We start from the raw sequence: 13,006 nt of genomic DNA, 5'->3' as shown, positions 1-13,006 counted from the left end.
ACACAAAAAAATCACATACTGTTTGATTCCATTTATACGAAATTCCCAGACTAGACAAATCCAGAGAGACAGAAAATAGATTAGTGATTACCAAAAGCTGCAGGGACAGCAGAATGGGAAATGCCTGCTAATGGGTACAAGGTTTTGTTTGGGGTGATGAAAATGTTTTAAAATAGATAATGGTGAAGGTTGTACAATTCTGTGAATGTATTTAAAAACAACTGAAATTGTACAATTTAAAGAGTGAATTCTATATTATGTGAATTCTATTTCATTGTTTTCAACTTTAGGAATGTGAATTTGAAAAATACTTTTGAAATTTGTTAAATTTCCTATCTTGATAAATACACTGTGGTTATGTAAGAGAATGCCTTTGTCGTTAGGAAAGGTATATTAAAGAATTTAAGGATAAAAAAGGCATGATGTATGCAACCTACTTTCAAGTTATGCAGAAAATAAATTTGAGAGAGAGACAGAAGGATACAGGAATGGGATAAAATGAACACAATTGGTCTGTCTGGACAAAGGTTATATGGGAAGAGTTCTTTGTACTATTCTTGCAACTTTCCAGCAAGTTTGAAATATCAAAATAAAAAGTAGCAAGAAAGAGAGGGAGACTATATCCTTGGGATCTGCTCTTTGATAATGACAGTTTGTGTCACATGTCATTGAATTTAGCAATTGTACATTTTTTAAAAGGCAAAATTAGAAATTTAGCAGAATAGGTAAACATGAAAAAAAAATCAATTAGAAGCTGATTAAGTGCTGCAAGTACAGTGTACCACTCAAGGTATCAACTGACATGGCCTTTATTTTCTGACTCGGATTTCATAAAATGTCTACATGAAAACTTAAAAATTCTACATTATTAAAGAAAATACTACAGGTTCATTTATCTAGATTTAACATCACATAGAGATAATTTTTTCAAAACTGAACTCACCTCTAGTGATAAAAAGAATAAAAATTATTCTTTCTAGCATTTAATCAGTATATGAAGCATTGTGATCAATCACAAATTAGTTAATATGAGGACAAACTGGGGGAAAAAAACACCATATTAGAGAAACATCTACTTAGAGCACAGTATTCCATGTGAACTGGATTCAATGGCTTTGGGAAGACATTAGTGAAAGCTCCGTCTTTGAATGTTTTCGAATGTTTTGTCAATCTCAAACTTTTTGATTTGCTAATATCAACTGTGGTGAATCAATCAAGTAAGATCTGTACTCAAACTTGTTCTCATAAAGCAATCTATAGATTCAGTGCAATCCCTATCAAAATCCTACAGCATTTTTCACAGAAATACAAAGACCGATCCTAAAATTCACATGTAATCTTAAGGAAACCTGACAAGTCAAAACAATCTTGCTGCTGCTGCTGCTGCTAAGTCGCTTCAGTCGTGTCCAACTCTGTGCGACCCCATAGATGGCAGCCCACCAGGCTCCTCTGTCCCTGGGATTCTCCAGGCAAAAGAATACCAGAGTGGGTTGCCATTTCCTTCTCCAATGCATGCTAAGTCGCTTCGGTCGTGTCCAACTCTGTGTGACCTTATGGACAGCAGCCCACCAGACTCCTCTATCCACAGGATTCTCTAGGCAAGAATACTGGAGTGGGTTGCCATTTCCTTCTCCAAAAACAATCTTGATAAAGAACAAAGTTGGAGGACTAATGCTGCCTGATTTCAAAACTTAACTACAAAAACTATAGCAATCAATACAGTGCAATACTGGCATAAAGTCAGTCATAAAAACCAAAGATATAGAACAGAAAGTCCAGAAAAAAACCTTCCCCATATGACCAATTAATTTCAACAAGGATGTCAGGGCCATTCAAAGGAGAAATTATACTCATTTCAACAAATGGTGCAGGAAAAACTGGATATCCACAAGCTAAGGCATACAGTTAAGACTCTGATCTTACACCATATACAAAAATCAATTCAAAAGGGCTCAAAGATCTAAATGTAAGAGCTAAAATTCTTAGGAGAAAACACTGGGGAAAAAACTTCAAGACATTGGATTTGGCAACAACTTTATGGATATGAAAGGGCTTCCCCAGTGGCTCAGGGGTAAATAATCTGCCTGTAATGCAGGAGCTGCAGGTTCGATCCCTGGGTCGGGAAGATGCCCTGGAGGAGAGCATGGCAACCCACTCCAGTATTTTTGCCTGGAGAATTCCATGGGCAGTGGAGCCTGGCAGGCTACAGTCCACAGGGTCTCAAAGAGTTGGACACAACTGAGCAACTTGCCCTTTCACTTCCCAATTAGACTGGAAGATCTATGAAGGCCAAGATTCATGACTGTCTTTTTCACCATTGTTTATACCCAGTTGTTCGGCACAGTGCCTGACATACACTAGATGATCAGTAAATAGCTACTGAATGGAGAACAGTGTAAGTGAGACTAAAGCAACTAAGCACACGTGCACGTTATGGATATGAAATCAAAAGCATAGACAATAAAGGAAAAAATTAGATAAACTGAACTTCATCTAAATTAAAACCTTTCTAAAAATACTTTTACTTATTAATTTGGCTGTGCGGGATCCTAGTTGGGGTGTGGGACCTATGATCTTTGCTGCAGCACGCAGGATCTTTTAGGTGCAGCATGTGAACTTTTTAGTTGCAATGTGTGGGATCCAGTTCCTCAATGGGAAATGAACTCAGGTCCCCTGTATTGTGAGCTCAGAGTCTTAGCCATTGGACTACCAGGGAAGTCCCTAAAATAAAACCTTCAATCCCTGGTTGAGAAACTAAGGATCCCACGTGCCACTGGGCAACCAAGCCCCTGCACAGCAATTACTGAGCCCGAGTGCTCTGGAGATCGTATGCCACAACTACAGCAGGCTTGCCCCAACAAAAGATCTTGCATGATGCAACAAACACCCCACGTGCCAAAACTAAGACTCAGTGCAGTCAAATAAATAAATATTATAACTGTTTAAGCACAAAAGGACAACAGAGTAAAAAGGCAACCAATGAAATGTGAGAAATGTGTAAATTATATATATATATATGATATGATAAGGGATTAACATCCAAAGAACTCCTACAGTTAATGAAAAAACAACTCAACTAAACATGAGCAAAGGAGGAATTTCCCTAGCAATCCAGTGGTTAGGACTCAGCACTTTCACTGTGGCGGTGGGTGGGGTCAGTTCCATCCCTGGTCAGGGAACTAAGATCCCACAAGCTGCAAGATGTGGCCAAAAAAAAGGCAAGGGATTTGAATAGACATCTCGCCAAAAAAGAGACACAAATGGCCAAGAGGCACATGAAAAGATGTTCAACATCACTAATTATTAGGGAAATACAAATCGAAACCACACCCATTAGGATGACTAGTCTCAAAAACAAAAACAAAACAGAAAACAAGAAGATTGGCTAGAATATGGAGAAATTGGAAACCTTGTGCTTTGCAAGTGGGAATGTAAAATGGTACAGCTGCTATGGAAAGCAGTATTGCGGTTCCTCAAAAACTTAAAAATAGAATTAACAGATGATCCAGCAATCCCACTTCTAGGTATATACCAGAAAAGAATCAAAAGCAGGGACTCGAAAAGGTATTTATACACCCATGTTCACAGCAGCATATTCACAAAAGCCACAAGGTAGAGAAGCAATCCAAGTGTCCATCAACAGATGAATGAATAAACAAAATGTTACATACGTAACAACAGAATAGTATTCAGTTAAGTTGCACACAAGCTTCCCTCCTCACTCAGAGGGTAAGGAATTCACCTGCAATGCAGGAGACCTGGGTTTGATCCCCAGGTTGGGAAGATCCCTTGGAGGAGGGCCTGGCAACCCACTCTAGTATTCTTGCCTGGAGAATCCCATGGACAGAGGAGCCTGGTGGGCTACAGTCCATGGGGTCACAATGAGTCGGACACGACTGAGCGACTAAGCACAGCACAAGCTTCACACATGCTGCAAACACAGATGAACCCTGAAGACACTACGCTAGGTAAAATAAGCCAATCACCAAAAGTAGAAAAACTGAATGATTTCACTTATTTGAGATACCTAGAGTAGACAAAATCACAGAAAAGGAAGTTAACTGTGATTATTAAGGGGCTGGAGAAGGGAGGAGAGGACGTTACTGCTTAATGGGAACAAAGTTTCAGTTTCGGAAGATGAAAAGGTTCTGGAGATGGCTAATGGTAATGGTTTCACAACAATGTGAATGTACTTATAACCACTTTAAAATGGTTAAAATGGTAAATTTTTATTTTTCTGGTAGTTCGGTGGTTAAGACTTCCTGCTTCCACCACAGGGGGTGTGAGTTCCATCCCTGGTCTGGGAACTAAGATCCCATATGCTGCTCAGTGTGACAAAAAAAAAAAAATAGGTAAATTTTCTGTTGCACATATTTTAACACAATTTTTTTAGCCCTTTTCCTTCTTTGTTAAGTGTGTAAAAAGGAGTCCTCATTTTACAAACTCAAATCAAACAAGTATATGAGGGTATATAATTGGCATATTTATAAGCTGGATCCAACAAAAAACTCATTGTACACACAATCCAAAATACATTTGTCTGCATATTTATATATTAACCCCTACAAATACAAAGTTAATTCTCATCACTTTAGTTCAGTACATATGTGATACATGTACTGAAACATATACAAATATATTTAAAACAAAGGAAGTTTTTTTCAACCAGAACATCAAAGGCAACTTTTTTCAACTCAAGTACCGATTCAATATTTTCTGCAAATATACAGCAAGATTAATTTTAATGGTTCTGTTCAGTTTTAGTAAGTTATGTGTATGCTACTGAAATATAGCCAAAGTTTTAGATTTTGATTTCCAAGGTAACAGTACTTGTGACTTTGTTGTTGTTTAGTCACTAAGTCATGCCCGACTCTTTTGCCACCCCAGGGACTGACTGTACACTGCCCCCTGGGCTCCTCTCTCCATGGATTTCCCAGGCAAGAATACTAGAGCGGGTTGCCATTTTCCACTTCCTTCTCCACAATTGGGAAAAAAAAAAGGTTAAAATGGTGAATTTTGTTATGCATGTTTTACCACAATTTAAAAAACTGTTCACAACCTAACTATCCTCATCACATAGCATTGTAACAACCTAATAAACTGTTCTCCTGTTCAGCTCTTTGGTTCCTGGGGCTAATCCCTGGGAGTTTACTTGCTTTTTTTCAAAACTGCAAACCAATGCAGGTGAATCAAAACATTAGGATACAGTGGGGTACCTACATAAAAACAAACAAAAAAACCCATTTTTACTAACAAAAGCAGCATCCATTAAGGGGAAAACTTTGTGAGAACAGAAAGATATATGGTGGAGGAAGAGCATAATGTACTTTGATAAACTATTGCTAAATTTCAGCTTATCAAATAAAAAAGCTTTATATACAACTTTACTTTCCTCCCCGTTTAGGTAAAGTTGACCAGAAAAAAAGGTAAACCTGTCAACCATCATAAGGCAAATGATCTTCATTCACAAGAACTGTACACTGTAAGTAATTCTAATACAGCACACAGATTTTAATTTTTACAAATTAAAACCAATGTTTCCTATAGTGGCAAAGGTGCAAAGTTGGGTATATGCCTTTCTATACTTTTAATATTTAATTCTCTTAAAATGAATAATGAGAAGGCCTGAACTTTTCAAGTTTAAGACAATGACAAAATTACCTTAAAGTTGTGTTCCTCTGATCCCCAATGGTACACTTTTGACTGCTTTCTTAAAATATATTGATTCACTTGGCATTCATCAATTTCATTATATAATATAAAAGCTTTTCAACAAGGTCAACTACAGATTATATGCTAGTTTGAGACATGTGTTTCTTAAGTAAGTGTTAGTTGTTCAGTGGTGTCAGACTCTTTGTGACCCCATGGACTGTAGCCCGCCAGGCTCCTCTGTCCATGGAATTCTCCAAGCAGAATACTGGAGTGGGCTGCCATTTCCTTCTCTAAGCGATCTTCCCAAAAGGGACAAAACCTGGGTTTCTGGCATTGCAGGCAGATTCTTTATCATCTGAGACACCAGGGAAGCTCATAGGCATTTCTTAAGCCATTAATTATTAATAAATTCATGCATCAGAAAAGAAATAGTCAGCAGGACAATACAGCAGTTAACTACAATAGGAGTCATGTGACCTATTTTCTACTATAAATTAGCTGTGTGATCCTGAGCAAGTTATTCACATCAATGGTTCCCAGACTTGAGGCTTTACCCAGAGTCTTAACATCAACTTTCCAATTTGATATTTTGTTAAACACTGATATTCTAAAAATTAATTTTCATAACAGTACAAAAGGCATTAACTCAAAATAGAAAAAAGTGGGAAAATATTGCTTTATGAGAATTTCACTACACTGTCCTTACTTTTCTGATTTCATTATAGATTCATAAAACTTCAATAGAGATTAAGCAAGTAATTATTGGAGACAGAGCACTGGTAACCAAAAACTTTGCCTAGTTCTTAACGTGAAATAGAATGAATTCTGGATTCACATCCTAGCTTTATCGATTTCTAGCAGTGTAAATAACACTAACCATTTTTGTTGTTTTCTGGATTGATCATTTCTCTGAACCTACATTTATTCATCTATGAAAGTGTAGATAATACCCACCTCAAAGGGATGTTGAGTGATTAAATAAAATAACCGAAGTATATACTATAGTGTGTGTATTAGTCGCTCAAGTCGTGTCTGACTCTTTGGGACCCCATGGACTGTAGCCCGCCAGGCTCCTCTGTCCATTGAATTCCCTAGGCAAGAATACTGGAGTGAGCTGCATTCCCTTCTCCAGGGGATCTTCCCGACTCAGGGATCAAACCTGGGGTCTCCTGCATTATGGGCAGATTCTTTAGTCTGAGCCACCTGGGAAGCCCTTATATAATATGATATTGGAATATAGTAAGCATTCAATAAATGGTAGCAGTTACCTAAAAATGAGATGAGATAGGACTATCACCAAGATTCTGTGACTATATAGACAAGCAACAGGAGAGGAAAGTTGTAAATAATAATGTCCAAGAAGATATATTAGAAGAGTTCATTTATAGTGCATTGAAAAAAAGATAAAGAATTTATTTATTAAAACTTTGGTTCTGTAGGAAGGTAAATTTTGCCCCAAAAAAAGAGTAGACTCATTTCTTTTCTTTTTACTTGCCAACTCAAGACTAATACTAAAGCAACAGATTTTATTTATCTTATCTCACTGAATCAGAAGGCCAGAATTGATTTTCAGATAGGCTCAGAAAAGAATGTGCCTAAACTCATCTCCAAAGCTTCATTCTTAACATGTTTTATCACTTTGATTAGATAAAAAGTCTAAATTCTTATCAAATTCACCATTTAAAATCTCACATGAATAGTATGTTATCTTTTTTATAACAATGGGGAAAATAAAACTACACATTTGTATTTCCATAAAGATATTCTGAAAGGACATCAAGACAGTAAAAGTATAAAGGGCAGGTCAAGACCTTTTTACTGCGTTTGCCTTATTAGTCTTATGAATTATGCAAATATAAATCACCTATCAAAATGTACTAACTAATAACCAAAAGAAAATCTCTATATACTTCAAATTTCACAATAAGGTTTTCCTCTACCCATACCTAATCAACTCGGTTTTGACCCGCCATTCATACAACCATACTCATCAATGAATCATTTTATGTAAAGTCTGAAGGCTTTATAGAATGAAACTTGTGCAAGGTTGGTACTCATGTAATATAAAAAATTTGTTATTATCATAATATGTAATTTTTCCTTCAATTGACATCCTCATGTCTCCAAAATTTGCTCACTAGAATACAAAGGTATCACTGTGTGTGTGTGTGTGAGCTCAATCGTGTCCGACTCTTCACGACCCCACAGACGGTAGCCCACCAGGCTCCTTTGTCCATTTGATTTTCCAAGCAAGAATACAGGAGTGGATTGCCATTTCCTGTTCCAGGGGATCTTCCCAACCCAGGGATTGAACCTGAATCTCTTGCATGTCTTGCATTCGTAGGTGGGTTCTTTACCACTGTGCCACCTGGAAAACCCTGTTTTATCACTACTGCTGCTAATTTATGGAATAAAGCCTTTCTACCTTTAACAAAGTCCCCATAAAGGTTTTTTAGAAATTCATTTTCATGGGCAATAAATGAATTTTTCAAAAACAACATAGTATTTTAAAGTTTCCTAAAATTATAAATTTATCATGGAAAATTTATAACATTAAACCTGTCAGTACCCACCCTCTTTCAATTTCTCTCTTGTTCAGGTTATGAACATAAGCCCTGAGATATTATTAAAAGCAGTGACTCACCCTGTTTACCTGAACTTTGAATATAGAGAGAGTACTGATGACAAAATTGCCATCCCAGGTAAGAGTGGGCCTCTAGACCAGTGGTTCTCAACCAGGGGTGATTTTGCCCCCAAAGACATTTGGCTTTGTCTAAGGTCATTTTGGGGCTTCCCTGGTGGCTCAGTAGTAAGTAAAGAATCCACCTGCCAAGCAGGAGACGCAGATTCAATCCCTGGATGGGGAAGATCCCTTGGAGAAGGAAATGGCAACCCACTCAAATGTTCTTGCCTGGAAAATCTCATGGACAGAGGAGTCTGGCAGGCTACATACAGTCCATGGAGTTGCAAAAAGAGATGAACACAACTTAGTGACTAAACAACAACAAAGGACATTTTTAGCTGTCACAATTAGGTGTATTCTACCAGCATCCAGTGGGTAAAGGACAGGGATGCTGCTAAAGTCAGGAGCGCCCCTCACAACAAAGAATTAATATAGCTCCAAATTTCGATACCTTGCAGTTGAGAAACTTTGCTCCACACAGTAGACTGTAAATAACCCTAAAAGAAATGATCCATCTCCTATTAGAGAAACTCAGAAGGAATCTCTGTATGGCCTGTGCATTTGACTCTTAACATAATTTTCAGGAAAAAAAAAAAATTCCCTACAAAGCTTATGCTATAATTTGCTATAAAATGTTAAATTCAATTTCCTTTTGCTTTTACCTAATTGTAAATATAGCATCTGCCTCAGATAAAAAAGCCTCAGCAATGCTTTCTACTTGCAATGATTTCTAATTTCTAATCTTTTAAGTGTGTATAGGAACAGGTAAACATACGCATTGGCTTATATAGGCTTAGAAATTTTACTGAAAGGAAAATGTAATACTCATTACCTCTGAGTGGGATCTGAAGGGTCAGTAGGGGTGAGGAGAACTTTTTACTTTTCATATTATATCTACTTCCTACACTGTTGAACTTTTAACCATAAGATTATATTACTTTATTATTTTTTTAATTTTAAAAGGGAGACGTCACACACGTATACATACAGTATATGCATACATTCTTAACACAGAAAAATTGAAAGTTATAAACCTCACCAAAACCCTCTCTTTAGAATTTTATTTTCCTTTTACCTTACTTTAAGGAAAAAAAAAAAAAGATTACAAATCTAAAATTAACATTTAAAAATTGGTTTTTAAATAATTTTCAACCTGACTTCTATTCTGAAAAATGGGTACATTTCAAAAGAATTCAGGGCAAGTTCTGACTCCTCTGTTCAAGGCCCTTGACAGCTAATGAACATGCTCAACATGCCTGAAGAAATACAAAACAGGTATTCACCCCAATTTTAAAACAACAAGAATCAATTCTAATGCAAGAAATTTACAAAAAGATCCAAGCCCCTTCTTCAAACTAAAAGGTCTTTTGACTTAGCCAGCAAGAGAAAGTACCTTGTTTTTTTTTTTTTTCCTCAGATGTAGGCTCTAACAATGAATAAAAAAGAGATCCTTAAAGTATTTATATCTTTGTATACCAAATGTATACTGCCTACTAAAAATCCTTCAGCTAATTTCTAGAGCAAATGCTCTAAGCCTCCATATATTTCTTATTAATTTCTCACCTAGTCCTGCTCCACTTTGGGAACAAGACAAACTTCACTCACAAACTCCTCTCCCTGAAATGTCTACATTCTAAATATTTGGTTCTAAAACATCTAGGTATGATGAAAATAAAAATTCTACTATTATTCATCAAATGCCAGTTAGGTGAGTGTTTTTTGAAGAATATTACTTATGATCTGTTTACACTAAATGAAACTCAAAGGTAATAAGGGAGAAGACTATCATCTTGTCAGAGAGAAACGAGAAAATCCAAGAAATCTGCTTCAGAAAAAAAGGTCATTTCACTCACAAAGGCACAGACTACACCCTACCACACACTCAACATACACTAGATATTCCAGGAATTTCTCTTTTATATGATATGGATGAATAGGACATAAAAACAAAATTTCCTTTCTCCTCAGGTTAAGAAAGAATCTATATGCATATTGAACATTATCTCAGACTAGGCTCAAGTTTGTGAGTACTCTAGAAATCTCTATCCAAAAGTGATGTCTACCTATATACACTTAATATCTAAATCCTTTAAGCATAGAAAATTTAGGAGAATAAGAGGTTCTTCTACCATTAGCCTAAGTGGCTGAAGGAATTGTGAATAATTTCTATGATAACACCAAAGAAAATCACACAAAAGGTGTGAATTCTGCTCACAGCTTTAATAGCCTGGTGTGGAGACTCCAAATGAAATAATCTGTGTGTGTGAACAAGTCTTGCAAAATTGGTTACTTCAAAAGCTCATTTCTCCAGATATAACACACAAGCCCACAGAGTTAGAGATTCATAACTACAGAGGCTCACTAGCACTCTACCTCTGAAGAAATTTAAGACTACTACTGAAGTAAAAACAAATGTGTGATCTCTCACTTCATCAATGACAACCGTGCAAAAATGGTCCAGAAAATCAAGAACATCATCCTTCTATCACATTCAGACCAAAGCAAACTTTTTCAGCCTCTCTAACAAGTTTCAAAGAAAAACAGACTTTAATCTTTACTTCCTAGATAAAAAGTAACTATATTCTAGGTTCATCTCTCATCAATTCTCATTCAAAGTCTAAATGAAAGCCTTCCACAAGCCCAGGAGTGGAAGTGCTCCAGAGACATTCTCGGTAACTGCCTACTCAAAATCCTGTCCCACCTTGGCTTAGAAGTTATTTCTCTTATAGTGAAATTCAAAGATAGAGACATTCAAGGAACTGTCTCCTTTACAACCCACAAAGTTTATTCCAAGCAAAATACTGGGGTTAGAAAAAAGTAAAATAATTCCTGTTCAGACCAAGAATGGTAAGACTGCACTAACTGTATTCTACAACCCACAAATACAGTTTCTCCTTATTCCTCTCAATACAACAGCCAGGATAGTTGTACATACAGAGAAGCCCATGTACTTTAAGATTAAGATCAGAGGTTAAAATAATTGGTCATAGGGGATGAACCAGGCACCTTAGAATCAAAATAGAATACTCTGAGCTCTTAGAACAACAGTCACCACAGGACAGAACTATAACAAAGCCATAGTCAGGGGGAGAAAGTACAAACGTAAAATATCTCCTTTAGCCCTAGAGCCCAAAAGTTGATGCCTCCCATTCTATGTTGCCTAGACCTAAAAAATGTTCACTATGCACCTAACAGCTGAAAGGAACGAAGGTCCCGATAACAAATTTCCCTCACTGCAAAAGGTTTCCAAAGGGGACCTCATCTTCTCCAAGCCTAAAAATCTCCAGAGTTCAGCTATCCAGCTGTTGCGAAGCCCAAACAAGCACTGGAACCTTCTCTTCCTGTCTAACTTCACACAAAGTCCCAGATGCCAGAACCCACGTGATTTTTCAGCGCAAAGGCAGAAAGCTCCTTAGTACTCACCTGTCTCAGACCAAACGGGAATTAAGAACCCTCCTTAAGCACACAAATAAGGCATAAGCAAATAATGCCCAATCTTTCAACTCAGAGGAGAGACACAGTACAGTGGCAATGCTCTTTAAGCAAGCCAGCCCTCTCCATCTGTCTGTTTCTCACCCTCTCTCTGTCCCGCTCTCTCAGTACCAAGGGCAGGGACTCTGGCAAGACCCCGCCCCCACCCCCGTCGCCAAAGCGGGGTGGGCGGGAGGTGCCCGAGGAGTCCCGCTTCCCGCGCGAAGCTCCGAGGCCAAAGGACTCCCTATTGTGGGTCTGTGGATGGTGACGGGAACCGGTCCGACTCGAGCCGAAGAGTAAGCCGAGGGCGCACTAGGCCCGCACCGCCGCCACTGCAGCCAGGGAGCCGATCGCTGACAGTGAACGACTCCATCTGGGCAGCGGGAGGGTGCCCCGAGCCCTGCGCCGGCCCAGAGAGAATTTGTGCCTCAAGCTGTGTGGAAAGCAGGGGTCCTAGAGCCGTACCTCGGACACCTCGTCCTCGTCGCTACCAGAGGCACCACCTCCACCCCCGGTCCTCAGGACGGCAGCCGCCAACTTGAAATCCAGCGCCGCGTCCCCTCCGCCTGCACCGCTGCTGCCTCCACCGACTCCCGGAGCCGGCCCGGCCTCCCCGAAGAGTCTCACGGTGCGGATTCCCAGCCCGACCCCTCCCGGAGGAGGCGGCTCCGAGGCCCCGGCTGGGGCGGATCGCGGAGCCACCGAGTCCAAGTCCTCCTCAAAGGAGGTGCCGCCGCCTCCGCCGTCGGTCAGCATGGTTCGCACGCGGAGCCGGAGACGCTGCCGAGTCACTCGCGGCCGCGGCCACAGCCGCCGCCGATCCCGAGAACGAGAGAAGCAGCAGGAGGAAGAAGCGTCTCCTTCCACCACCCCCCCCCGTCCCAGCAGCGCCACTAACTTCTCACTGCCTAACCTGCTGCCTCCCGCCCCCCACACTCGCCACTGGCTGCAGCTCCCCAGCGGCTGCAGATCATTGGTCAAGGCGACCCGTCGCTCAGGCTCTTCGTCACGCGCTGCTCGCTGGCTCGCGGCCCTAAAGCTGCGTTGACCAGCGCAGCCTAGGCGGTTGCGAACACCCGCCTCCTATTCCCCACGCGCCGACTTCCGGTCTTTTTCTATGTCTATTGGCCAGTTTTTCTGACTATCGCCTCACGACCTTAAAGTGGATTAGTTGGCCTTGTGGTCAGTCACAGTGAC

The 13,006-nt window shown here is 39.5% G+C and overlaps 1 protein-coding gene across 10 annotated transcripts in view; it reads right to left on the bottom strand.

Moving 5' to 3' along the window:
• The window catches only part of ANKHD1 (ankyrin repeat and KH domain containing 1), a 109,330-nt gene extending 96,638 nt beyond the window's left edge, over positions 1–12,692 (bottom strand). For all 10 annotated transcript variants that reach the window (XR_014056922.1, XM_081501004.1, XM_081501005.1 and 7 more), the window contains exon 1: positions 12,275–12,692. Coding sequence is in view for 9 of the 10 variants with exons in the window: in XM_081501004.1 (XP_081357130.1) it covers positions 12,275–12,565 (291 nt within the window). In the remaining variant the exon portion in view is untranslated. The remainder of the gene's footprint in view (positions 1–12,274) is intronic.
• Between the last annotated feature and the right edge of the window lie 314 nt (positions 12,693–13,006).

Source organism: Giraffa tippelskirchi, chromosome 6 (assembly GCF_054371585.1).
Source record: "Giraffa tippelskirchi isolate mGirTip1 chromosome 6, T2T-mGirTip1v1.2.pri, whole genome shotgun sequence".
NCBI lineage: Eukaryota > Metazoa > Chordata > Mammalia > Artiodactyla > Giraffidae > Giraffa > Giraffa tippelskirchi.
The sequence above is the reverse complement of the archived record's forward strand: the minus strand, read 5'-3'. Positions and strand labels throughout refer to the sequence as shown.